At 40.8% G+C, this 27,988-nt stretch overlaps 1 protein-coding gene across 2 annotated transcripts; it reads left to right on the plus strand.

Moving 5' to 3' along the window:
- Positions 1-180: 180 nt before the first annotated feature.
- Positions 181-27,540, plus strand: RIF1 (replication timing regulatory factor 1). 2 transcript variants are annotated; one of them, XM_075180854.1, is made up of 36 exons: positions 181-320; positions 1,860-1,978; positions 2,294-2,372; positions 2,684-2,780; positions 4,482-4,612; positions 5,087-5,178; positions 5,488-5,677; positions 5,873-5,965; positions 6,050-6,188; positions 6,682-6,833; positions 7,834-7,945; positions 8,489-8,662; positions 8,751-8,861; positions 8,981-9,043; positions 9,403-9,503; positions 9,591-9,677; positions 11,293-11,366; positions 13,852-14,032; positions 14,356-14,463; positions 14,562-14,708; positions 14,820-14,919; positions 16,666-16,942; positions 17,347-17,386; positions 17,469-17,671; positions 17,890-17,989; positions 18,081-18,212; positions 19,389-19,528; positions 19,651-19,740; positions 19,836-19,887; positions 20,074-22,836; positions 23,805-23,951; positions 24,104-24,181; positions 24,542-24,657; positions 24,748-24,901; positions 25,014-25,122; positions 26,319-27,540. In XM_075180854.1, exons 2-36 carry the CDS (start codon positions 1,872-1,874, stop codon positions 26,540-26,542), a joined length of 6,963 nt encoding a protein of 2,320 aa, XP_075036955.1. In that variant the 5' UTR covers positions 181-320; positions 1,860-1,871; the 3' UTR covers positions 26,543-27,540. The 2 variants fall into 2 exon arrangements, with proteins under 2 accessions (XP_075036955.1, XP_075036956.1); XM_075180855.1 differs by having other exon boundaries at positions 9,591-9,653.
- The last annotated feature ends 448 nt before the right edge of the window (positions 27,541-27,988 follow it).

Genomic DNA, 27,988 nt, shown 5'->3' on the forward strand with positions numbered 1-27,988 from the left:
AACTAATAGTGATCCTCCCCTGTTTGCTACATATGTGACTACCAGCTTGTTCTGCTCATCCATCAATTCTGTCTCCCATCGATCCGCTCTGGCTGTGATTACTTCCTCTCGCCGCCATCCACCAGCTCGGCGTTCTACTATCCGGTCTGTTGCTCCTATCCAATCCGGCGCCATTTTAGTCGGCGGGAGCTGGAAGGGGCGGTGTCAGCAGAGCGCGGGGAAATCAGGCGGCGGCTGCGGCGAGTGAGCGGTGGTCCTGTGTCCCGGTGATCCCGGAGTGTGAGGGTCTCCCGCACCCCTTGATGTGAGGGAGGGGCGAGGTGAGCGGGGAATACCGGTATACCGAGTCTGACTCATCACTTTATGACCGCTGGGCGGCCTGCTAGCCTCTTATGATACTCTGCAGCCCCCTTGTGTGATACTCTGCAGCCGCTGCACGGTGCTTCCCGTCTCTCTGTACTGTGGCCATAGGTCACGCATGGTATGCCAGCTGGTGTGAGACTACAAGTCCCAGCAGGTCCTACCAGGCAGAGTGCCACATCAGCTGGAGAGCCTTATGTTGCCCATTTGTGGCCATGTAGCAATATTGATGGATATACCAGCCAAGAGGTTCTGCAGCAGCTGTTATTATGGAGCTCCTGTACACACATAGCATTTGTGTTAGGCCAGCATAGTTTAAGGCAAGTGGACTAATGCCCTTCACTCAAACTGCCCCATGCCCATATTATACATTTTAAGCCTAAATTGTATGCCTATCAGATTGGTATTGCCCACCCTGGTTAGACCAGGCCAAGCTGTCACTTATTGTACTTAATCCTAAAGCCTGTGCCCATGTTAACTGAGTTCTTAAATGTTGGGCTATAATGAGAGTAGTCTCAAAATATATGGATACACCAGTGGATCCCAAACTTTCTCGGTTTGAGGCACCCTTAGGATCTCCATAATTTTTTCAAGGCACCCCATAGCCAAAATATTTACCAAAAAGTCCCCTGCCTTGCTTTCAAATGGCCCTGGCTGAGGCACCCCTGTGAGATTGCCGCGGCACCCCAGGGAGCCACGGCACACCGTTTGGGAACCACTGCCATACACTGCTTTTTTTTTTCTATTTTTGTGCTATTAGCTATGTTGATGAGCATTAATGCTGGGTACCAAATAGTTATATGCCAGTGCTCATTAAGTACATCATGCCATCAACAGGTTACTTTCAACATCCAATTCTATAAGCCCTTATGTATGTTTTTGTTACTATATGTAGATCTAGTATGTGTACTGTCTGCGTTAAGGATAATTACTTTTTTAAATGGATCATTAATGTATAAAGCTGCTGTTTGGCAGAAATATATGATCAAATATGCTCATTTTATCATATGGGAGGTTACATGTATTTAGCAACTACTTGTCCTACTAGATTAGTCAGGAAAAACATCTGAGCTAGGTAAGGAACTTCCTGCTTGTTTGACACTGCTCACACCTTGTTAGAGTTCACTTTACCTGTGTTCATTATATACTCAGTTGCGGCCTGTTAAACATAAGCAATAAAGGTCTGGAATATTGATGGCTTCTTGCTGACTGGTGCTGTAACTTGTAATTCTTAAGCTACATAGCCACAGGTTGCCTGCAGTCGTGTGACCTGCTGACCAAGCAGACCCTGCTCCAGACAAATATTTAACTCCTGGGATTAGCGTTGTCCTTCAGTGTTTGAGCTGGTGATTTTGATGTAAATGTGTTTGGATTGATAAGTAAATTCATGGTTAATTGTCACATTGTGATTTTTGTTTCTTTGTTTTACTTTTATTTGTAACAAAAGATTAGAAGACTTGCATATTCCACTTTAAATGACAGTATTTGTCTCTCCTTAGCATTTAGGAAAAATGGCTGCTGCCTTAGATGATTCACAATTGGTGCCTTTACTAGAAACCTTGGAGGACTCTACTACCTCGCACACAGAACAAACAGATGCATATCTCTCCATTGCTAAGTGAGTAAATATTATCCATTTAAGATCCATATTGCTAAATAAGGGTGTGAATTTTTTTTGTTTTTTTTTTGTTTATATAAGTTATGCTTTATAATCATAGTATTTATAAATGAAAATAGATTTGGCATAATAAATGGTGCTAGGTGGATACTTCAGTAGAGTGTTGCTTACCAATAGTGAGTTAGAAGGTGGGGGGGGGGGTCGTATTTGAATAATAATTGGGTATATTTTGTACACTTGCATCTCCCAGAAGCAGAGTCCTCAATCCATGCTTTGGTCAGCACCAGTGACTCTTGTTTTGATCTCTCCCTCTAGTCGTCTAAGTGGAGAAGACAGCAAAGATTTCACTGTCCTTGTTGGAAAGCAATTCTCACGTCTCTGTAAAGCTTTTAAGGTATGAAAACACTCACTTGTATGTTCCCTGCTAAACTAGCCACAGGCTCCAATATTAAACATTTGACTCAATATATTGTATGGCCTCAAAATTCCATCAATGAAGAAGAATTATCACTGTGAAGCCAAATTGTAAGATAACTTTGTAGCTGTGATCGGTATGTGTGGTCACATGTAGCCTTCCGTAATGTGATTTGTGGTGGTAATGCCATACTGAAAATATACATGTTTGCAAGAAACAGTCCTTGTGGATTTGCTTTGATCCTTGTTTTTTGTTTCCACTTTCTCATAATAGACATTTTTTTTTTTCAGACTCACATTTCTCACAAGAATTCTGATCTCAATAATGCAGCGCTTCAAATGTTGGGATTTTGTGTTTTTAACAGTACGATAGCGTCTAGCATATCAGGTAATTATTTGTAGGCAGGGTGTTGTGATTGATATATATTTTTGCCTTATTATAATTTATGAAGTATTTAACTGAACTGTGCTGTTACATTAAAAGTGTAAGTTGTATAAAATTGTTGGCTCCTGCGGGAGGGAGGGGGGGGGGGGGTGCAGACGATGGATTATGTTCTGGCTGGGCTATTGGGCAGATGCCTCATCTCCTGCTTTCGTTTGTTTTTCCCTGTGCCCTGCTGTGGAAGGGATTTACAGGGCCTTAATTTCATATTTTGCTTTATAATTTTATTTGTACTTGCCAGATTGTTGCGCCTCTTTTGATGTGCAGTCTCAGCCATGGAGCCTTATTGGCTTCACCTCATAAGGATAGTCTATGCTGTCTCCCGAAGTGAGGTACTACTCCAACCTCTGTTTGAGGCTTCAGCTGCATTTCACCTCTGCTGCTGGAGGTGTGAACACCAATTGCTAATGCTCCTGAATCTTTGCCAGTCCTCCTATCCCGGACACTGCAGTATCAAAGGCAGCCACTCTTAAGCTGGGTACACACTACAGTTTTCATCCAATAATAGGCTAAATCAGCCGACATACGACCGCTCGTTCAAAAGTCGGGTCAGTGTGTGCAGTGACACGATGGTCGCCCAAATGGACGATTGTCGCCTCATTTGGTTGGTCGTACCGTTTAATATTTTCGTTCCAATCTCGTTTCCGCTGTGTAGTGTGTATAAACTTCCGACCGATCCACAACAGTGAGTACGAAATTACAGTCATTGCTCACAACAACATGGCTGTAAAAAGTCGCTAAAGGGACGTCCGCTCTTCCCTTTATCGTCCTAAACAAGGCTAGTGTGTATGCAGTCCATGGACCGAGCGATCGGACCATCGATCGCATGTAAAATCGTTCGGCATAAAAAGTTGGTTGAAATTTCTGTAGTGTGTACCCAGCTTTAGGGAGGGGTGGACACAAGGCAGTGAGCTATATTCCTCCCTCCTAGGGGCTGAAGCATGGCTCACTGTGTTCCCTTACAGCGTCAAAGAAAATGATTGGTTTTTCACTGTGGTCTCTGCTGTTTCTGGAGACATTAATGTTGTACAATTTTTATGTAGCAACACTGACACTTCCATCTTATAAAAGGGGGCCTACACCTTATCAGATATTCTATTGTATTTCAGGGCTTTTACTAGCTATAGAAATTACTTTGCTATGCTTACAGTATTGCAGATATATACAGGTAGCAATGAAGGCTCTATATTAATTTCCTTGTCCTTTTATTATTATTAGTTTTTATTTATAGGGCCCCACTAGGTATCAGTAGCGCCGTACAGGGACAGACAGAAACACGATACAGGGTGAGACAGCACGGTACAGTTAACAAAAAGCACAGTAACTCAGGAGCTCAATGTACAGCTAGATGAGAGGTGAGAGCCCCCAGCGGGGTAGAGAGGGGGGTAGAAGGGCAGGAGGACCTCACGGAAGAGACATGGAGCTGGAGAGCAGAGTTAAGGTGGTGGAGGTGTTGTAAACGCAACAATTATATAAAAAACAATTTATAATGTAAAGAGATCTTCACTTTTGGGTTTTCCGCTGCATGTTCCATTCAGTAGTGCTGTGTAGAGCTTTCCATCTTTGTTAGAAAGGCTGGTACAATGGTCAGACCTTCTGCCTGAAGACGTGGATGTCTAATCATTTATTTACCTGTTTTCCTTGTAGCATCTGAGGTACAAGAATTGCTGACTGCACTAAACAGTATTGCTGTGAAAGCATCAGATAAAAACACATGCACAAGAGCACTTTGGGTGATTTCAAAACAAAACTTCTCTCCTGAAGAAGTTGGGAAGACGGTGAGTTCTTCTGTTCCTTAGAGGCATTGTCAAGCTAACATTAGAGTGCATTTAAATAACCAGGGTTCTGCATCCCAAGTAGTGATGTGTACAATTTTCCTGTCACAAGTGCTCTGTCAATATGATGCATGCAAATAATGGCTACATCTCTAACTGGTAAAGGAAGTCCCAGTATTCATAAATCCTTAAACATGATTGTAATTCTTAAGTCCACAGAAACTTTTTCCTCAAGTTAATTCAGCACGCAACCAAAATCCCCACCTGAATTATCATGCAGACACAAAATAAGGAACTATTCACCACAAAAAAAGTGTGAATTAGACCTATTCTGCTGTTGTACTGGTTTAAGATTGTTTTTGTTTATGCTGGGGTGTAGTATTCATTTTTTTTTTTTTTGGGTGGTTTTGTCTGTTTTTCCCTTCATGTGCTCAATTGAGTGAATTAAGCAAGATGTGAACTTCTCTTATCCTTTAGGTACCGTCTATAATTTCTACATTAGAAAGTGTACTTAATAAAGATGTGCAGTCACTTGTCATTGCATATGAAGCATTGAATGTTGTTATAAGGTAAGAAGCTTCCCATCCTGTGTACTTATTTCTTAGGCAGTAGAGGCTTGTGAAAAAGTCGTTTCAAATGGGCTGTTTTCTTTCAGTATGTATCACCGAAAATGACACTAATTTAATTTTGTAATATTAATAGTGGTAGCAAACATTTATTATCTTCACCTTTAAGGAAATGAGTTGAAAAGCAAATCTAAAACACTTGGACCCTAATGTATATCTATAAATGCAGTCTATATATTGCTAGCCTTAAGGTAATGTTTGCTAATTGTGAATGCAAAATAATTTAGTGTTTAATTGGTTATATTCTTTCAGGCTTTTAGAACAGGCACCTGCACAAATGACAGCCGAGTCTGTTCGATGGGCAAAGTTGATTATCCCATTGGTGGTTTACTCTGCGCCCAAGGTTAGGTTAAGAGGAGCTACAGCCCTAGAAATTGGTCTTCCGCTATTACTTCAGAAACCGCAAGAGGTGTCGGCCCTAACAGAACAGCTCATGTCATCTGTGAGTAACTTGTAAATGTGCGCTTTATCCATGAGTGCTTGTAAAGCAATTTTAAATGCCCCTTTCCTGTAATCTACCTGTGGTAGTCATAATTCCATTCTAGACTTTTGATGCATTGGATCCTCCACTGAAAGTCAAGAGATACTTTTTGTTCTGTGCATTTCCCTACGTCTCACTTGGGATATTGTCTTGCAGAAAATCATTGCCGACCTCCACAAACTATTTACAAGTAAAAATGAGACCTACGTGCTGAAATTGTGGCCTTTGTTTGTCAAGCTACTTGGGAAGGTAACCTGGTCATGCAATCTCTTGGGTTCATGTTGTGGGTACTTTTTAGTTTCTCGATTATCAATTTCTTTCTTGTCTCACAAGGCGCTGCATCGAAGCGGCAGCTTTATCAATTCATTGCTGCAACTGGAAGAGTTAGGCTTTCGAAGTGCATCTCCGGCAATCAAGAAAATTGCTTTTATTGCCTGGAAAAGTCTTATTGATAACTTTGCATTAAATTCAGGTAAATCTATCTTCGATTGTGTAACAGTCGGCTTCATTTGTAAATGTGTAAATCTTGTTGGTCTTACTTGGTAATGTACTTAAATAATCTGAGAGATGAGTCATTGTTTTGTGTTTTATATTAACTGGCGATACTGGAACACTGTTTATAAATTGCTTTTAGTAAGAGGCATCTAAAGCCAAAATTGACAAAATATGAGGTGTCTTTGTCCCACAATGCATTGCCAAAGCACCCCTTAGTCAGCATTCTTTAGCCCAGATGGCAATTGTGCTGACGCTTTTAAATAGTGTCGGCACTGGCTGGAGTGTTGTATGTTAATTACAGTTGGGACAGCAATATGTAGTTAATGTTTCATCTAGTAATTTCTTTTTAATAGTATCTAGTATGTTTAATAAAAAAAAATAAAAAAATTTTGATTCACCTATTCCAGAATCATCTTGATGCGGGGACCATATACAATATGATAGTAAATAAATGCCTTTTTTGTCCTCAGACATATTATGCAGTACCAAAAGACTGAAACTGCTCATGCAGCCCTTAAGTTCTATTCATGTTAGAACAGAAGCCTTGGCTCTGACAAAAGTTGAAGTCTGGTGGTATCTGCTCATGCGTCTTGGATCTCAGCTGCCAGCACACTTTGAACAGGTACATCTTCTTTAACTTAATTGGAATGTCAACCAACTTGAGGTTCCAGAGGTACTCTCATGTAGTGTAAAGGGTACCATGGGACTTCACTGCTGTGTAGACTACTATATGCTTTAGATTATTTGTGCTCCATGCCCTTGGGTGGAGGATTTGCCCCTTGATGGGTCTACAGACAGCGTTATTGAGTTGAACAAGGAGGCAGACATTCTCAGTTGCCGAATCTTGCATCCTGTCCTTGGGCGTGTTCTCTCTAACAGGATGTTTCTCAGGGTAAACCATAGAGGTTGATCTCCTGGCATTTTGTTTGAAACGAGCTGTACAGATTAAAAATTTTGGGCTCTGGTAGGCATGCTTGCAGCCCCATGGGGTTTTGACTTATGTGCAGGTCTCCTATCACCCTTATTTTATGGCAGGTCAGGCAAGATAGGGTGAAAGCCATTGTAGCATATGCGGCCATAGTCCCAGATGTCCTTGACCTTGTGTTTGCCAGACCATGGAGACTTGCGACTTCCCCTCTTAGCCCTTGTTTCCGTCAGACTGTGACTTTAAAGACATGGAACTTTAAGACACGGAACATGTTTTGCAGAACTGGAGTAGGCTCCATTTGAGCCTATCAAGGCTTGTAAATTCTTCACGTTTAATGAAAATGTGCTGGTCCTTGGCTCATTTGAGTATTTGTGCTCTGTTCCTCTAGTTGCCATCTTTTTGCACTTGGCAGTCTTACAGGCAATCTCCTACTTTGTTCTGAAGGTGGTATCTAGTTTCCTATCCATCAAAAGCCTGTGCTCCTCTGTAACTTCGGGTTCATGCACTGTTTGTACCCCTGTAGTCTGGAATTCTGTCATTCTTTGTGTGTCAATAAGGGGCAGTCTATATAAATGTTGGTTAACAAGAAAAACAAACAAACCATAAAATATAAGAGAATAGTCTGATGTACAAGAGTTGATTTTAACATTTTGCATCACCCACCAACAAGTAGTCATTTTATTTATATTTGCAGGTTTGTTTACCTTTGATTCAAAGTGCTTTAAGCGTAGACTCCTCTTCATCTCAAGCCACTCCGTTACGTGGAGCTAACCAGACTCTGACTGCATCTACTCCCTTGCAAAAAGGTACCTACCTGGTGATTTAACGAACGATCGTGTGAGTTGAGCGTCACTGTCACATTATCAATCTATCTCACTTGTGACATTTCTGGAGGCTGTTGCACTTTGTATGTAACTTCTAGATTTAGTGCTGCAAACAGCCTGGGAGTCTTTTACAAGAATCTGTATATCCCATACCAACATGAATTTTAAGTTGTGCTCTAGAACAGACTGACAACACGTGGTTGTATACTGGTGCTCTTTTCCTTGGCAGGTAGAGATCCACAGACTGTCTATCTGCTGTACACTTTGAAGCTAAATCCATGGTCCCAAATATTACATTTTTTATTGGTTTCTTAAAATGCACATTCTTTATAGAATGTTCCCCTGTTATGTTTTTTTGTTTTTCCATGTAATTTTGAGAGACTGATTATTCTTGACATTTCCCCCAGCCATGTGGGGGCTCCTAACATTACTACGGGGTTAAGCTCCCAAAAAAGGATATGACTTTGCCAGTTGGTAAGGTTATCTAACCTTTTAGATTCTCTAACTGCCTCTCTCATCCTATAGGAACATTCCCTTTTGGCAGTCCAACAACTCCAAAAATAAACTTGAATTCCAGCCTTTTGACATCTGTTGCTTTTCCATCCGTTCATCTTTTGGGTATTGAGATGATGCTTCATTTCCTACTGGGTCCTGAAGTTGTACAATTTGCCAGTCAGCACAAGCTTGTGCTTAGTTTAGGTATGTTACCTCTTGCTCATATATTGGTGCATGTTATAATATTTGAAGTGTGTTCAGTAAACTAGAAATAACAAACTGTATTCCGCAGAGCCTCTCCAGCATCCTCTGATCAGCAGCTCATCCTTCTTCAATAAACATGCAGGCACTCTCCTGAATGCTGTGCAGGATGGATTTATCACTATAGGAAAAGATGCCTCTGGTAAATGTATATTATTTTGTATCCCCTCTAGTCATAACACATCAGAGGTTTTGTGCTCTGGTGTTTTACTATTTCAAAGTTTATTTTCTTAAATGCTTTTCCCTTGTTCACTTTTCCAGGTGCTGTGCTTCATGCTGTGTGGAAGGATATGATAGAGTTCGTAAAGGCAGCTATGGAGACAGGTAGATAATGTAAAGCCATGTTGTTGTAATTGTGTGTGAGGCTTTGTTTTTAATGTACTAAATGCTATGCTGGTCAGGTTTCATATATGGTTGCATATAATGTCTAATCAAATTTAATGTAAAAAAATAATCATGTAGACTTTGAGTGTAATAAAGCCTAATTGGGTTGTCCAGCCTTAGACCTTATGTATTTAGCTGCATTTTAACAGCAGTGCTACTTTCAAAAGTATAACTTCATATGTCCCAGTCTGAAAGGTGCTGGTCTCTGCTTTTGTTGGGTTGGGGGCAAGAGCTTGCAGTTATTATGGAGCTTCCATACTTGAAATTGGGCTCACTCAGCATTGTCTTATTGTCATTAGGTAGCAAGAAGGAACGGCAAGGCTCTGAAGTATTGACGTACCTGCTGCAGACTTTGAAAAACATAATCATGTCGGATGCTCTTCAGGTGGAGAAGTGTGTGGTAAGTGCAGAGCAGTCATTGTAATCAGTGATGGATTTCTTAGCGCAGTCTTTCCAATTATTAAATATTTGCCATTTGCTTTCTTAGAGCCTTCTGGAATGCACCGTGAAGGGACTTCCTCAGAAAGTGCTTGGATCTGCAGCTTATCAGGTGGCAAATATGGATCTTCTTAATGTAAGAAATAGTATTAGCAGTTTGCCACTACAGTGCTGAGCTATTTGGCTTAAATTGCTGCACTAACATTTAAAGGGCCACCAAATCTAAAATGCAATTGCTTTTTCAACTTAATATCATCCTGTAATGTATACGAATAGGTGTAAAAGTTCCCATAAAACCCCATGGTCATTGTATTTGCACATGCTGTTGAGCTAATGCAGAATTTTTCATTTTTTTTTTTATTTCTTTTCATAGCCTTAATATAGTACATGTTCCCCACAACACTCTGGGTGTGGCAAATTAATTCAAAAACTTTGTTTCAACAAGAATCTAGAGTTGTGATCTTGTTTAATAAGTAATCTGCATGTAGTGATCAGTAAGTAAAAGACTCTCAGTGGTCCTTTAATCAGTAAAATTAGTGGCAGGGAAGCAGCCCATTCTGAGAAATCTTACTGTATCTGGATTCAAATTTACTCACCCCCTCTTATCTCTGGTCATCTTGGGGATAGGAGGGGTCCTAATTGGTGCCACCCTTGCTGGTTCTCTGTCCAGACACTGGCTGTGGAGGACTAATAGCTTGGAAACATTACTAGTAGCTGGATGTTCCATGTTTCCCATTTTGCAGCTTAACGGCTCACTCAGGATGGCAGGCATCCACGCTGAGGAAGAAGTGTTAAATTGGTAGCTAGAGGGATGCACCGCCTTGAAAAATGCTATATATGGGTCCTGCACTGAGCAGTCTGTAGCAGTGAACTGTGGAAGGCACCTCCTTCCTGCACGAGGGGGAGCAGAGTAGCCATCTATGGCCTGTTGCTAACCATGTAAACTACCTTCAGCAGTCCAGCATGCTCAGGTGATATGGTGCTGGCTGGCTGATATCTCTGGAGAATAGAATTTGAGACGTGTAAGCCTTCTCCTGTGTCTATCCCAAGGGGCTGGAGACTGCTTTATCTAGAACAATGTCCGAGGCATTGTGTATCCATTATCATTGGTGGCCTGGGCAAAAAGACTTTGGTTTTCTCAAGGTAAAGGTTTCTGCGTTCTCCTCAAGCACCCAGTTTTGCCTTGCGATCTTAACTTTGTTTTTAAGGCTGTACGTGGTGTGTTGGTTTTTTTTCCCCCCCCTTTGACACAACTCTTTTGCATCCTCTCAAAGTATCATCATTCTCCCGGCTAAAGTCTCCAGTAGGCTTATCGGTAGCAGTCCCCATGCTTATTTTTTCACAAACAAAGCCATGCTTTGCCACCTCCTGGTTCCCACTAGATCCCTGTGCAAACATGGCACACCAAGGAGAGGGACCATCATTTTCTGATCTGGGACACAGGCGTCTCATCTTTCACACATCAGAAGGAATGTAGCATCCTTATCTGTAACTTTTGAAGATGTCCCAGTATACTTGGGGGGGGGATTGTTGTGGTGGGTTTTTCTTTTTTGGCCTATAAGACAATTGTTTTTAGATTTAGTGGTCTTTTAATACACAGCGTGCGTCATTTGCGCCTGTGTATATATTCTGTGGCTTTTTTTTTTCTGTATTAAGTTTAAGTAGGCTCCTTTTAATTCATGAAGTGTTCAAATTTTTTTTTTTTTTTCATTTTATTGTTCCCTAAATTATACTTCACATCTTTCTTCTAGGGAACACCAGCCCTCTTTCTGCTTCAGCTACATTTTCACCCTGGCCTTTTGGAACATGGTTTTACTGAGGAAAGGTGAGTTAACGCATGCCTGGAATTGTCTAGATCATTGTTTGTTAAATATATTCCTCTGAGATTTTCAACAGTGCATGTTTTCCATATAGCATAACTAGAGCACTATTACAAACCTATTTTCTCTGTCTAATCTGGGGTACACTGCTACCATGGGGTTGCCGCCCTTGTTCAGCTACTTGCTAGTCCTGATGGGTTGCCTACGCGGTCTGCAGTTCTCATTCCAGCTCCTGTACCAGCTGCCCCTCCTATGACTGTTCTCGTTCTGCCAGCTCCGGAGGATGCCGGGGTTGGTCCCTCAGGCTTCTCATGTTTCCCAAAGACATACTCAGGTGGAACCTTCATGACTCGCTTCCTTTGTATGGGGCCTAGAAAATTTAAATAAGCTCCTTGAGACACCTAGACTTCAATCTTCCTGTAAGCGGCATAGGTCCGCTCATCCTCTTAGCTGTATTTGACACAGAAGGGTCTTCTAGAGTACAGGTCTTTAAGGACTCCCAACAGATTGTGGACCTATAGGAGCCTTCCAGGAGTCGGGGAGTGGAGGATTTAGTACTGGTGATTCGCCAGGTTTTAAATTTATTGGACTTGGACAATGTGAAACCTTCTGCACCCGGAATGTTCAAGTATTAGAATAAGTGTGTAGTCTGCCGTCCCCTTTCTGCTGAGCTGACTGATATGGAAACAGCTGGACAGGAAACTTGTGATATCACAACATTTACCTAGCCTCTATTCTTTACTGATGAATGAGATGGCTTAGCGGGAACAGTTGCCTAGGGTGGACAAACCAGTGACCCGATTGGCTCGACATACAGCTCTCTCCCTATACCTGGCTCTGTTGCACAGAAGGATGACAAGCCCTAAGATGGAGTGCTCCCTGAAGTCCATCTATATGGTGGCAGGCGCACATTGCTTAGGCCCATGCAGTCTTCAGCTTGGGTAACTGGAGTGATGGAGACCTGGTCAGACCAGTTCCTGGGATGGTCTGTAAGATTCTGGCTTACTTCCTCTGGCACTGCATCTGAAGGAAGCTTCGGGTATCTGAGGCCGCTCAAAATGTAGCCTCCGTCTCTGCATCAGCCATTGCAGCCAGGCGGACTCTATGGATGTGTTCCTGGGATGCTAACGCAGAATCCAAGAAGCCATTGGAATATCTTCCCTATGTAGACTTTGTACTTTTTGGTCCAGAGCTTGATGACCTGTAAGGCTACAGGAGGTAAGAGTACCTTCCTCTCAGTCAATGCTCCCAAGCCACAAGAGGCACCAGTCACTGCACAGTGGGGGACTCCCATTTTCAATTCAAGGTTCTTCTGTTCTGCCTTTCCTCTGCGCCATGTCTCTCTGGTTGTCTTCCAAGATCAATCCCGACCTCTCCCTCTGGGCTGGCTTTAAAGACATGACTATTAAAGTTGGCCTCTGGAGGTCCAGGGGGGTGTATCCTCCAGACTGATATAACAGATGCCTGTGTTTTATACAAGAGGGACTGGCGGAATGTATCTGCTCAAGTTACTGTGCATACCATTTGCTCTGTGGGGGCCCTTTGTGCTGCGCGTAACGAGCCTATGGCGCATCGGCGATTTGTCCATGCTTCTACCATTTTTTTTATTTTATTTTTCCCCCCCCTCCTGGCATGAGCCTTGGACACAGTTTTGTGTGCTGGGATGAGAGCATTCTCCCACCCCCTGTCCCTTAAGGGGTTGCTTTAGAATGTCTTCATGGTAGCAGTGTCCCAAATTTGAAAGAGAGAATCGGATTTTTGTACTTACGATAAATCCGTTTTCTCTGATTCCATCTGGTGGGCACTGCGTTCCCTCCATTTCCACTCTGTCAGTTGCATGTTTTTGGTTCACTCTTAAAGCATTTCAATGACACTGATGAGCTATATAGGGGTTGTTGCAGAGGGGAGGAGTTCTATCAACAGATTGACAATTTAAATATTTTAAGTGCAGACTCCTGGGTCCTCTCATACAACCCTATGGTAGTGCTGTCCCCCAGATGGAATCATGGAAACTTGATTTAAGTTACACAGGTGGCACTAATAAACTGATCCTGTGAGGAGACCTGCAAAACATGCTCAGTGGTCCCTGAAGACTGTAACTTCTACATTGAGAGCTGTCGGTTTGTTTTGCAGAGTAAATTGTGAGCGTTCTACATTGCTTCAGTGGCTTTATCAATGTCTTGCAGTCGGTTAGTCCTTAGTAAAATGGTTCTTTGCTTTGACCTTTTTAAATGTCATTTTTCTTCCAAGTTATCATTTAGTGTAATGTGTTAAAGTTTAATATTAACTTATGTAGCAGCTTTAACAGTACACTGCTTCGTTTTTAGGTAAAGATCAGTACATCTCAAGGTTTTTGTACAGGTGGCTGAAGTGTATAGCTTTGGTTAGACTTAGTGTATATAAAATGTCATCCTCATTCTCTTTAATCTGTATTTTGTGGGGAGTGGGTTCGGTTTTTGTTATCTAACTATATGTTCCCCAACTTTACAGATTCTTCATAAACTTTGAAACTCTTGTAAGTTACGTCTTCTCGGGTACTACCTCACCTTTGGCGTTCAGCGAGTCTGTTCTTAATGAATTGAACCAAGGTGCCGAGTTGCTAGAGAATAAAGAACTTCTCTGGCGTTTGTGGAGTATTCTGATCAATCCGCTGACTGAAAGGGTCAATCAGGTATCCATGTTTTGTGATATTGCTTTATATATATTTTTTTATTTGTATTCTACATTCCCCAAAATGTTGTAAATGGCATAGTAGTATTTGAAGTCGTGCCCCTATCACTTCGTATTTTTATTATGAATGTTAAATGTCTTCCCATCTAGCAATTGTTTGTGGGTATAGTAGTGTGTACATATTAATCACTTGAACTTTGACTGTGTAGAGCATTAGTTGTAGTGTTTTTAAGGGTTGGTGGGTTGCTTTCTACTGAGCAGTGAAATGTAACTTGGAACATCCTCTGTCTAGTAAATTTATTTTTAATTTATTTTTCACTTCAGACTAATGAAGTAAACCAAGGAGATGCCCTAGAACACAACTTCAGCGCTATGCACAATGCCTTAATGCTGCCTATAAGGCACATCTTCCCTATTGCAGAATTTCCGCAGGTAAGATGCGGCATCAGAACCCTTGTGCTGTCATTATGCACATTTGTATATAGCTAGTACACTACTTTGCATTAAGTAATTTCTGTACTCTGTTCCAGCCCACTATGAAGACTCTGATGCGCACCTGGTCCGAGCTGTACAAGACCTTCGCTCGCTGTGCTGCCCTGGTTACAACAACTGATGAAAATGTCTGTTGCGAGGAGCTCTGCTCCCGAATACTTTCTGGACTTGGGGATTATCCCTTGGTCAGTATAATCTAATGTGTGATCTGCTTTTCTCTCCAGCCTCCCCTATCTTGCATTACTTCTGTTATTGTGAAAGCTGAAGCCTTTAAAAGAATCCCTTTTTATCTTCAGGTGCTGCCTCTATTAGAAAGAATTGTTCAAGTCATCACAGTAATCGTGGACTGTGTCAACTTCTCCCCATATAGCACAAAATTTCAGCCGAAAACAAAAGGTGAGGCTTAGTTCATTGCTTTGTTTAGAGGTTTGACTTGAGGCCCCTGACTGAACGCTATCTGGGTGTGCGGTTAAGTCCCACTTGTAAGAGCAGAGCACTAAAGAACAACTCTGCATAATCTCATCACCCTTCAGATTATTAGTGTCCTGCATAGGAGCTTGTACGATCTTTACCCTGTAGTTTAAAAAAATAAATTGATGGTAATGCTATCAATTGTGTGTTTTTGCTGGTCACACTTGTCTAACACGTTGCTGGTGAGAGATTATTCTATCGGCTGCTACTGTAGAATCCCATTTTCTTCCATGTTGAGCATCTCTGTTAGTGTCTGCTGCATGCCACTACAGCTCTGTATTCATGGAGCATTATAAACTCCTGGGTGATTTACAGCAGGCTCTGCCCCTTGAGTAACATTTGCTTCTGTCTGGGCTGCTAAAGCATTAAACACTTGGTCATCATATTCCTTTTTAAGGATTCCAGAATGGGATTCCCAAGGCAGAACTTGTCCAGCTAGTGTCTTTTATTACAGGTGGAGGCTCTATACTTTGTAACATTTTAGAACTTCTGACTATTTTGGGAAGCTTGGTGTACTAGCTGTATGCCCAGCTATTTCTTGCTTCAGGCTTGGTTGGTGGATGTTCATTTCAAGAAGTCTTTAGTCCCCATTCTCTTACTTGGAGCACACCAAAATTAAGGATGCAGCTGGTAGGGGGAAAAGCACCCATTCATCCACAGAATAAGTGCCAACCTAAGGTTATGAATCTGTGCCCATGAAAAAGCAGAGAATATCAATTGTTCCACATGGAAATAACTGGCAAACGGTCAGTTGGTCTCTTCACAGGACATTTTGTTCCAGACAGATAAGACATTGATGTCAAGGCACTCTGACCATTCCAAGTCAACATAACTTTCTTAATTTGGATCCAGTGGGTTCCAGACTTCAAGCCTTAGCAAATCAAACATTTTTTCCCAATTCCTGGATCATAGATGTGCCAAGTTTCTTAAAGAACCATCCTTGTTTCTTCTCCAGGGTTCTGGTCAGAACCGATAATTCATATTACTCTTTTAATGATGGATCTTGTGGTGCAGTCTCAGACCTAATGACTGTGCAGCTGTTACTTTTGTACAGAGAATTTTGCTCTGGAATTGGCCATTTAGGGGATACTTTAATGTTCTCCACCTCGCAGTGGACCAAGCATAAAGATTTCTGGCCTCAGTCTTCTATCCCTCGGGCCCTAATGACCCTGTGTTTGTGAGTGGCTCCTTAAGAGGCGTTGCATTTTAGAACCTGTGGTTACAATGATGAGCAAGGCATACAAGTAGTCCTTGCCTCAGATTTATCACAAAGGGCACTTGTGGTCTCAATATACAGTTTAAAAGGTTCAGGACTTGGTCCTGCTTGCCAGGCCTTCATTGACTTCTAAAGGATAATTGTCCTGGCCTCTCTGGATGCTGCCTTTGGCTGGAAAGTCCTGCTGGCTGTAGTAAATGATTTGCAGCCTCCCTCCCATGTTATGAGTAGTGCGTAGGGCAACTGTTACTGGGTTGCCATGTATCCTGTCTTGGCAAGTGGTAAACTAGAGGGTGATAATAGCTGAAGAGGGTAATAGGTTCTATAGTTTGTTTATAAGGAGATGGTACGTCCCATGTCCCTGGGAATTCCGTGTGGGGTTGAGATAATTATAATTAAGTCTTACTTTAAACAGTGTGAAATGCAATATTGACTATAAACCTTGTGTGTTTCAGCTCCACATACTCCAACCGATTGGGCCAAGAAGAGGAGAGGTCCCCTGGGAAACCTGAATTCTCTCCTGAAGCTAATTGTGAAATTAACTGAAGGATTTCACGTGCTGTGCTCTGATCAGTGCCAGATAGAAGCACATGCTCCAACACTTTCTGCCATTGGCTCTTCCATTATAGGCACTCTATCTTCCTGCATCAACCATATCAGTATACCTTCAGTCCTTGGAGCTGTCTTTACGCTGCTCACAAAGCCCATCTCTGTCTTCTACGCTAAAACAAAGTGAGTAATTTTGGCTTCAGATTTTTTTAAATATTAATCCTAATATATTCATTGCAGTGAATAGCCTTAAGTGTTAGTCTGCTTTTTAGGCACTATTTTATCAATTAATTGCACAGCTATAATTTTAAAGTAACTTTCACCCATGCGTTCACCAACAAGTGTATGAGCAGAGTAGGACATATTTTAACCTTTTTAATAGTTTTGGTTTTCTATAAGAATGTAAAATGAAGTGGTCACACGGACCCAGCATATTTAACCCCTGTAGCTGCAGTTCTTAAGTATTTGAAATGAAATAAATGTTCTTGGACGATGTCAACACTAACGTCTGACTTAATGTGTCTATTTTGAACAGATCTGTTTAACATGTGACTAATGTTTCTGAAACATTTTTTCCTCTTCCATAGGTCTGACTCTCCTAAAGTTTACAGTGGTCTTGGTAGTAAGGTGAGATGCATTTTATTTTTATTTTCTGCTAAATAGACTGTAAAAGACCCCAATCATCATTGACTCATTTTATTTCTTCTAGTTGGATAAACTTCTTGGTGATGTCCTCTTTTGTCTTGGCTCTCGATATACTGGTTCTTATGACAATGATCTGCTTGAAGCGCTTTCACCTTTGCTCTGTGCCATATTTCTGCACAAGAACAAGCAATTCAGAAAGCAAGCTGTAAAGTTCTGGAATGGATCGTTTGCCAAAGCTGCGACTTTGGTTTACCCAGGAGATATAAAGTAAGACTTCCTTGATCCCCTGATTAGTTCCTTGATTTATTTTTGGAAGTAAACTCTTACTAGATCACCTGTAATTATCCTGCAGGAACCTTGTGCTGCCTAGAACACCTACATAGATTTCGATTTTTTTTTTTTTTTTTTTTTTTTTTTTTTTGTTGGGGGTTTTTTGTATTTGTGTTCACTTTGTGTCATTTTCTATTTCCATTTTTATGTTGCAGACCAGTTTTAAGTCAAGTAAAATTAAAAACTCCCCTCTTGTTGCCCGGCTTTACCTTCTCAAGTGCTGCAGAAGAATCAAGTGGTCCATCTTTTGATAATGTGAGTTCTTCTTGTTATGTTAAAGGTAAATTACAGGTCAATTCATTGAGTGCACCTGAATCCTTACCCCCGCTTTTGATTTCTGATGCAGATGGAAAACTCCCAATTGGGGACTAAGATCAGTGGAATAGAAGTGAAGTCTGCTGGGAAACGAGACTCCTTGCTGGCCCGAGCAGAAGAGTTGAAAGATAAAGGCACCCCAACTAAGTCTCCAATGGCCAAAGTAAGACCTATATCTTATCTATGGTAGTTTTCATCATGTGAATACAAAAGCTTATCTGTGGCAAACAAAAACAAACATGGACCCCCTGAGTATATGAAAACCTAGTATATTTTTAAGATAACAAGAGTTTTGTTTCTCTTTGGGGAAAGATGTCAAGTAGTCCTTTGAAATCATTAGCTGAATGAAAACAAGTTTTGCTTTTGGGTCACTTGTTTAAATGAGCAAAGTTTTATCTAAGAGAATGCCTGGATGGCATACTTAGTATATTAAATCAATTGGACAATAGCTGTCTTTTCCTCACTGATCATTTCCTCCCTGGATGAAGTCGATAACGATCCACCCCACGAAACTGCCCAGATTCCTCCAGCCTAGAGCATTTTGTAAAACACATTTGGGTGTGGCACTAGAAACCATTGTGTTTTTTACATTCTGTTCTGAATGCTGCTGCTTGCAGACATTGTGTTTTAAATACAGCAAAAAGCTTACAAACACTAGTATAAATAAATTGATACCTGTCAGTTGTGTGGTTTTTACTAGTGATCATGTAAAATGCTGATGTGTATGTGCTCTGGGTCATTGTAAACATGAGCATTGGCTATGCTGGCAGAAGCTGGCCAGTTTACAATGCACCTTTTGCTAGCTCTGCATGGTTAACCTTTTGCTGATAAGCTTTCTTTAAAACTCTACTTCTCCTATGATCTAAGCATGCTGTAGTACGGGATTACAGAACAATGGGCCAGGGACCCAATTCTGAATCTCTTACCACGCTCCCCAAGACTCCTACAGTCACTCATCTTTAGTGTGTCCCTGGTCTTAAGAATTGGGTCCCTGGGCCAATGTTCTCAACTTCCTACTTGACCTCAGCACACTATAGGTTAGTTTAGTTTCCTTTCCTTTTGCTTGAATGTGTTTTTTTGGTTTAACATGTTCAGAAATGGTGGTTGTCTAATCCTGTAATGCAAAGAAAACAGCCTTTGCCTACTCCTTTTGTTACACAGGACTTATTTCTGGCTAATATATGTAGCTTGCTATATTTGGGGGGGAAACAGGATTTATAAAGTTGTTGTCCACTTTGTCAACCCCTTTAAAAGCTGTTGCAGAAAAATGTCTGTCAAGAACTGTTATATGCTGAAATCTTAACACAACAAGACCTATTAAATATACTTTCATTCCTAGCTGAAGTTGGATTTTTCTTCGCCAAATACAAAAAAGAAGCTTTTAGAAGAGGAACAATCTGTTGACTTTGTAGTTATCCCTACCAAGACCAAGGAGAGAGTTCTGACCGAACACCAGAAAGAAGTTCTTCGTACAAAAAGGTAACTCACTGACCTTCACGTGCTAGAACTCCCTTCGGCTTGATCAAATTTTGTTTATATACTTTCAGAATCACATCTACTGGATCTAATGTATAAAGGGTGTAACTTTTGTGCTTTCTTAGGGTGGGCATACCGACCATGTACAACAATTTAGATGCATCTCAAGACACTACTTTATTCACGCAGTATAGTCAGAGCCAGGAAACTTCACAGTAAGTATATGGACAATCCTGAAATCTTGCTTTAATTGTGCAGTAAAGTAAATGATAAATCTTTTTTTTTTTTTTTTCTTCTCACTTCATATTAGAGAGAGAACGTCTCAAACAGATGGTCCAAAAGGAAATACTGCTGAATCAAAGGTAAAAAAAATAAATAAAAGTATGACCTTGTCTATACTAATGAAAGTGGGAGTTGCCTGGCTGAGGATCACATTATGTAAATCTTAGACATTTATCACCGAGTATCTCCGTTAAAGTATTTTGTCTCCATTTCTTACAAGTGTATTTGTCTTGATCTTCATTTTTTTTTTATTTTTTTTTGTGTAGGTAGAAAATAATGGACAAATAGAGAAAACGGAAGCAACCCCGGCTAAGGAAGAAGCTGTAGATGTTGAAATGTTAGAAGATGACTGTAAAGATTCCAAATCTGTAGAAGATTCTACTGTCTTAAATGCCTCAAAAGATACTCAGAATGTGTCAAATATCAGCAATGCTTCTACCTCATCGGATATGGTTTCAGGAACCCCTCCCCCACCCACAAGCAGGAGGCAATCGTTCATCACCTTGGAAAAGTTTGACAGTTCGGGAAATCTTTCCTTTAGCCCCTTGGCAGAAAGACAGTTTCCAAAAGTTAAAGAAGTTATTTTGGTGCCAGATAGCCAAGAAGCTATGGATACAACAGAAAAAGAAAGTGGAATGGTAGAGAAAACTGCAAAACCTTCTCAAACAATGGCAACAAAAGAGGCTCAGAAGGAGACTTCAAAACCAGTATCCAAAAGAGGATCAAGAGCAGCACGTGTTGCTGAAGACACAGAAAACAAACTTGGTGTATCTGAAGAGCCTAATCAGGGATGTACAAATGAGTCTGTGACCAATGCCAGTGTGGAGATGGAAGAAAATGACTTTGTACCAGATTCTCAGGCTCCGCTAGAAGAAAAGGTTGTGGGACAGGATACAGATTCTGTAGCGGAGAGTACAATAGACTCCAAAGAAAACACTCCACCCGAGGCTGTCAACCATGCTCGAAGTAAAGGCCCTCAAATACCACAGAAGGTGCCTGCTAATCAGATTTTGAGACGTTCCTCCAGGAGACAATCGGAAATATTAGAAAGTGTTAAAAATGAAACGGAGACCGAAAAACAAGCCCACACAAAGGAGGAGCAAAAGTCGGGCACAAAGAAAGCTTTGCCAACTAAGGAAACACCAAGCAAGCAACAGTGTGAAAAGCTTGTAAAAAATCAGGATAAGGATAATCAGGATCTTGCAAAGAAACATCAAGAGGAAGATCCAGGAACTAATAAAACAGTGAAGAATCGTGATGTTAAAAAAGAGGAACTCCCAGATTCTAATTCTAGCTTGGAAAGTCAGGAGATGGCAAGAGGTAGACCTCGATATCAAACAAGGCGGTCTCTGTCGTCTCAGTCCCAGGTGGATCTGCTTGCAGAGTCTGATAATTCAGAAACTCTTGAAGGAACGGGTAAAAGGAAGCGTAAGGGTAGAACGAGAAGTGTGGAGAAACTTGTAAAGGATGAAAAAGCTGAAACTTCTCAGGAGATTCCAACTGAAACTGGACCTCAACTGGACATGGAGCGTAGTGTAAAGAATCTTGAAAATGCTTCTGTCATCACAATAATAGATGATTCTCAGTCAGAGTTGGATGGGAAAACATACACAATCGTTTCAGATAATCAATCACATTCAAAGAAATCCGTGCTGGAACCTGAAGGGAATACTGAACTAGGTCCTACGTTAAGTACAGTGGAGGCCAATAAAACTTATGACATTTCTAAAGCTTCTACTGAGATTAATGACACCTTTCAAAGTTTAATGACTGAGCCCACTGCTGGTGATTTTTCAACAGCTGTTTCTGATGTGTTTCAGAATTCTCAAAGTACTTTACAGTCACTTGATTGTCCTCATAAAAAGAGCAGACGAGTCAGGAGGTCAAAGATTTGCGACTGCTGTGTTGCATCAAATAAACAGGAAAAATCCTTCACGGAATTAAAATCTGAAGCAGTTGATAGTAAAGATCAGGAAATGCATATTTCTTCTGACATGCAGTTTAATGATACAACGTTCTCTGGGCCATGTGCTGTAAGCACACCACTAGCCACTGAGCAAGTCTTTTTCAAGCCCTCTGCTACCGAGATAAGATCCGACACAGAGTCGGAGCAAGATCAAACCACTGCTCCATTAAATGAGAGTAACAGTGAAGTGGAGGAGCAAACTCGGGTTTTTGTTCCAACAAAGACAGTCAAAAGCATGGCGACCTCGATGGAACCTGAGGCTGAAGATGAAACTGTAGTGGCAGAAAGCCCAAAAGAAATGAGAACAGAGGGTGCATGTTTGGATAGGAAGCACCAGGGAGAAGTTTGTGCAGAGAGGGAACAAATGCAAGTTGGAGACCTAAATCCGGACACCACTAATTATAAAACCTTTATTGTACAGACAACTGAAGTGTCAGCCAGTAACCTAGTTGATGACAAACCAGAAGAGGAATTAGAAAATGCTCAGAGTGTAGTAGCAGATGAGGATGATGTCATGGCTGAAAAAATAGACATTGACGCAGAAGCAGGCCAATGTATTAGCAAGATTGAAATTGAGGAAACTGCTTTAAAAGTTGCTGAAGAGAACGTTGAGGTCAATGTGCAATCAGATGAAGTTGTTAACACTCCAGCAGATGAAGACAAAGCATTGGATGTAGTTGAAGAAAACACAAGCTTGGGGGAGGAGAGTGCTCAGACCACTTTTGCAGAGAAAACTGAAGGAGAAACAATTCAGACTGCTGTTATGTTGTCTGACTTGAATACGTTGCCTGATGGGGTAGAGGTTGAGGAAGATCTTCCTATTGTTGCAAAAAAATGTTCTACTCCGAGAATGTCGGAGACAGTGGTATTACAAAACCTGAGTGATGGACCGTCCAACATTGATTCGCCACCAAAAATGAAAGGGTTGAGTTTTATGGTCATGGCTAATGACAGCCCAAGCGGAAGCTTCAGCTGGTCTCCGTCTGCATCGCCCTCGACCAGTATTCTCAAAAAAGGGTTAAAGAGACAACAGGAAGTGGACTCACCATCTCCAGTTAACAAGGTAATTTAAGTCTGTCTTCATAGTGTATTCTTATGGTTAACATTTAGGATGCTTTAAGTATGAAATGTTCAAAGGTTTGTTTGGTGTGGAATCATTTATGTATTTTAACATTCATGTCAAGTTTTGTGTCCAATATGTATATAAATCTTTATTTTAAAGGCTAGGCAAAGTAAGTAGATGAGGGTCTGAGAAAGAACATAAGAATCCGCTTGATATTAAAATCAAAATAAAGTGTTTGCATAGACCCCTCATTTTCTGTTGATACATACTCATGTTAGAGTCCATATGCAAGCCTCTGGAAATTCACAAAATGTGCAGTTGGTAAGGTATGAGCAATAGTTTGCAATTAATTGATATAGTTCTTCACAGCCCTATTCAATTACCGGTGTCTGTAATACATACCAGAGATCAGACTGGACTTTTCAGACCATTAAAATATTTGCGAGAAAGTTGTGGTGATTTACGGTTACTTGAACTCCCCTCCCTATAGCGGACTACACATGGTGCATTGTGCTAGCATCTGAAGAGGCCACCATACTGTTAGATAGTAAACAGGGAGAATGGTTGCCATTAAGACCTCCCCGCCCAACATACGATAGCGAGTGGGATGGGAGAACTGGTAATGCTGCCGGAGCTTGCAGCAGTGAATGCCCTTTCCTCATCCTAAGTGGCCATGGGACCTCTTGACCCGTTGCTGAGACAAAAGGCTCTCGAAAAAACTGCGGAGCAGCAGGGGGATTGTAAGGAGAGGGAGAAACAACCCAGTCTCTCCCACTACGACCTTATTCCCTCTGACAGGTTCCAGATCTGACTGGATCAGATACTGAACTGTCAGGATGAAGTTAACACATGTTTTAATTGGCAGCCAACTTGGTCAGCAATCCGCGCGAGCGGATCTGCACCTGTTTGACCAGCTTCAAATCTTTTGAACAAACCCCTAAACTTTTCATGGCTTTTGTATTTACCAGATTCGGAGAGTATCTTTTGCCAATCCAATATATCAGGAAGGATTGGCAGATGACATTGATCGCCGAAGCCCTGTTATAAGGGGAAGTTCTACACACAGTTCCCCATCTTCAAGAAGTTTGAAAATGTTAACAAGCACTCAGCCGAAGGTGAGTAACTTTAACCAGTACCCACACCGTTGCATGCTGACTTTTGCTTTGTGTTTTTAGGGTTGGCTTGTTTTTAGGGGTATTTTTTTTGCCTCTCCGAATGGAGTATTTAAAAAGTTGTTTGTGTTTTGTCCCCCATCCCCTTTCTGTAGATTAACACCACTCCGACGAAAGGATTTGTATCTCCTGAAGCACGTGCTCTTGGATTTAAAAGCTCAAAGAAGAGTTTGGTAAGCATGGAATTTAAGTTGTATAGGATATGATAAAGGCCTGGGGTAGGTGTTGCTCAGGCTTAGGAGACGGCACTGAAAGGGGAACTTTCTCCTTCCTTATTCACCCTCAGTACGCACAAACCAGCTCTTGCTGTGTATACATGACATTACGTTGAGCTGCAAATGCTACCATGATATGGATTGAATGATTTTCATAGTGATATTAAAGCTATGCCAATGACCTAAAGCTACTCTTTATCAGGCTCATAATCATGCAGCTAAATGCTCCTATCACATTAGAGGTGTAATAATGACACAATATTTCCATAACATTTTGTTTTCATGCGTTTTAACCATTGTAAACTTTAAACTTACTAGATTTCAGAAATGACCAAAGAATCCATGCCGTCTCCTAAAGAAAGCGTCTACCCTGCACTAATGAACTGCGCAACGCCTGTCGATGTCATATTGCCGCAGATTACCTCCAATATGTGGTTAGTAGCTTGGTTTATAGTGTCCATTCTGAGGAATCTGTCTTGGTGACAGTAAGTGAGGTTCTAAAGATGTTTATATTTCTTCTTTAGGGCGAGAGGATTGGGACAACTAATTCGGGCTAAAAATATTAAAACAATCGGTGACCTTAGTACGCTTACGCCTTGCGAAATAAAGACTCTACCTATCCGTTCTCCAAAGATTTCTACTGTGAAAAAAGCCCTGAGAATCTATCATCAGCAGCAGGTAACTCTTCTAATTCTCTTAAATTGACCTTTCGTAATGGTCACATAATGAAAGAAAAACAAAACCAATACTAATCAATATATCGTTATTCCTTACCGCCCTCCCCCATTAGACAAAGACAAAAGGATATGATGAATTTGCTGCTCTTGATGAAGCTGAAAAGCAGTTAAATGGACTTGATGAGAAATCTGTTTCTGCCGACGAAGAAAAAATCGAAACGGGTATTGTGCCCTTTTTGTGTTTCTCAGAGCTCCTTTTTCGTGTGTCTATTGTCATTTGTTTGCGCTGTTAACTGGCTGAAATGTCCAAACTCTTATTCGATTCACATTGTGGAATGTTTCTGAAAGATTCATTTTTGTTAAAAATATTTCGAACCATATTTCTTTAGTGTTGAGGTGAAGCTTTGTGGAGTTTTTTTTTTTTTTTTAAAAGGTGCAATTGACTAGGGTAAGAGCACCTGTTTTAATGAGTCTTAGTCTCCTGCACATCCAGGTCTAGCTTCTTTTGGCTTCAAGTTTTATCCATGCCCACAATCCCATATGATTACAACTGCACAGAATATTTCAGGAAATGGCCATGATGGTCTTGTTGGGAGGCTGTGACCTGTCCTCTTGCGTGATCATCATCTGTTATTTATACTTCGCCACTTCAGTAAGTTAGGACAGGGCAATATTGTGATGTGGGAAGTTAAATAGTGGCAAGTGGGAGACCAGGTGAGATTAGAAAAATTGGGGTGACATTTGATCTTCAAATATCCGTTTTACAAGAACCTCGCTTCACGGCTGTATGAAATACAGTACATCATCCAATCGTATTTCTTGTTTCAACTATTCACAATATTCCTTGATCTGTGTCGTTCATACCATTCACGTTTGTTTGTCCCTTCCATCTGGGACTTCATTGGTAGGAGCAGAGTTACTACGGTGTGATCAGCAATCCCTAAAAAGGAGGCAGTGGAATCAGGAGTTGCTCAATCTGTACTGTGACCACACTTCTTCCTCCACAGGAACATCTACCTGCTAAGATTTTATTAATGAATACCTTACATTTAAGGCTGCTAGCTGCATACAGTTGTTGTATTGTTGCTTGGTGGAAAGGAAGGAGATCATCTCAAACTCTCATTTTGAGAAATGAATGGTTGATAAAAGTAAAAATAGATTGGGACACCACAGGTTACTAAGCAGGTGCTAAAAGTGCCTATAGGGACCCCCTTTCAGCTAGCTTGTGGGGTATAGGAGTTGTGTGTTCTGCCAATCCCATTAGCATAATGGCATGTTTTTGTTCTATTTAACAGGGTTCTGCCTAGTGGAAAATAAGCGATTTATACTTTTCATTTGTTGTTCTCCACTTAATAGGTGCTTCTCTAAAGGTAATGTCTTAAAGTTGTGCCTTTTTTTTCTCAACCTTCACCTCTTAGATTTGCCAGAGGCATCGGCTACTGCAGCTATGGAAGTGACGCCCTCCCCAGACCTTCTGTCTCAGGTCAATGCGCTTTCCCTACTGCTGACTTCAGAGGAGCTTGGGAAATATTCGGGAAGCCAACTTTTTGAGATGCAGGAGAAACTTGGAACAATGTCAAACTGCATCCTCCGGCATCTCCAGTCACGATGGAGGTCCCCACCTCACGCCACTTTGGATTAACCCAAGTCTACCTTAATGACTTTAAGCGTTTTTCTGTGAGAGGACACTTTTATATCCCTTTATGGAAAGAATTTTATAAACAGACGGAGTAGTTTTTTCTTTTAAGAGATCCATAACGTGCTGTCCCTTCCCTTGGCTTCTAACTCCACGCTGCTATATACAGTGCTTAAAGTAATATGGTTAGACATTGACTAGTTTGTAAGTTGAATTCAGGCTGCATTCTCATGAATTCTCACCCCACACATTGGATCACTTTCAAAAGGAGGCAGTGTAATGTCAGACGCAATGTTCCTGATAGTTAAACATTTTTTTAATAAGTTACAAACACCAGTACTCTTACAAGACATGCATTTTATATGAATTACTAGTAAAATATAATTTTCTTTCTTGATGAATCCAAAAATTACTGATGCTATACTCTGTTCAGTGCACCAATATTTGTGTAATATGTTTCCTGAGATTGACCAATGGGTGTACAGTTTCAAGAAAAGATGAATTCACGCCAGACACCTCCTCCAAAATAGTAAACCTTGCTCATGTCCAGTACTGGTTGTGTTGTAGCATTACCTAGAACACACTGCAGTTTTTTTAAGGATTCCCTTTTTTGCAAGTGGCAAATGTTTCTGCCTATGTTTAAAGATTTTTTTTATTTTTTTTTGTCTTCTGTTAACATCAGACCTCATGCTGGCAAAGAAGTGTTTTGCCTCTAAACATTTGACTATAGTTTAATCTTTGATGTGCTTCACCAGAGATGTCACAGTATTCTACTTTTTTTTTTTTTTATATAAATAAATAGATCACCTTTCTGTTAAATGTCAATTTTGTAAATTGTGTATATAGCTTTTGACTGCAGGTGTTACTGGTCTAGATGGTAATCCTCATTGTATATATAATTTAACTATCGGTTCCACCAGGCTTCTTAATGTCATTAGCTGCTTATGTTCTTTTTAAGAATTACATATAAAATTAAAACTATTAAAGTACTTTTTTCATGTTTACGGTGCTTGCCTTTGTGAAAATATTGCTTTTGTAATTGTTTCTGCAAAATATTGAATTTGCGTAAAACTCAGAAGATTTTAATTTAGGAGGCTCTCTATATTGGTGTTCCTACAAAAGGTCTAATGTTGTCACTTGAGAACTTTCCAATGCAACTTGAATGCTACTCCCTCTCTGGTGCCATAATAGCATATTAACACTTTAGTTGTACTTGCCAAACTTTCTCTTGGCTAAATACAGCAGGTAGACATTGGTTACTAGCTGTTTCTTGCAGTCACCATTGATGTACTGTCTGGTCTGGAATAAATGTTCTCCATGCAAATTCCCCATCAGTACTGCTTTTGTGTTTTATAAATGTTTTCCTCTTCACTCCTGCATGGCAGCCTTTGCAATGGATAGGTTTCTTTTTGTTTTAGGTAGAAGGGTCAAACACAATGCCTTCAGACAGTA

This window comes from Mixophyes fleayi, chromosome 7 (assembly GCF_038048845.1).
Source record: "Mixophyes fleayi isolate aMixFle1 chromosome 7, aMixFle1.hap1, whole genome shotgun sequence".
In the NCBI taxonomy this organism is placed as follows: domain Eukaryota; kingdom Metazoa; phylum Chordata; class Amphibia; order Anura; family Limnodynastidae; genus Mixophyes; species Mixophyes fleayi.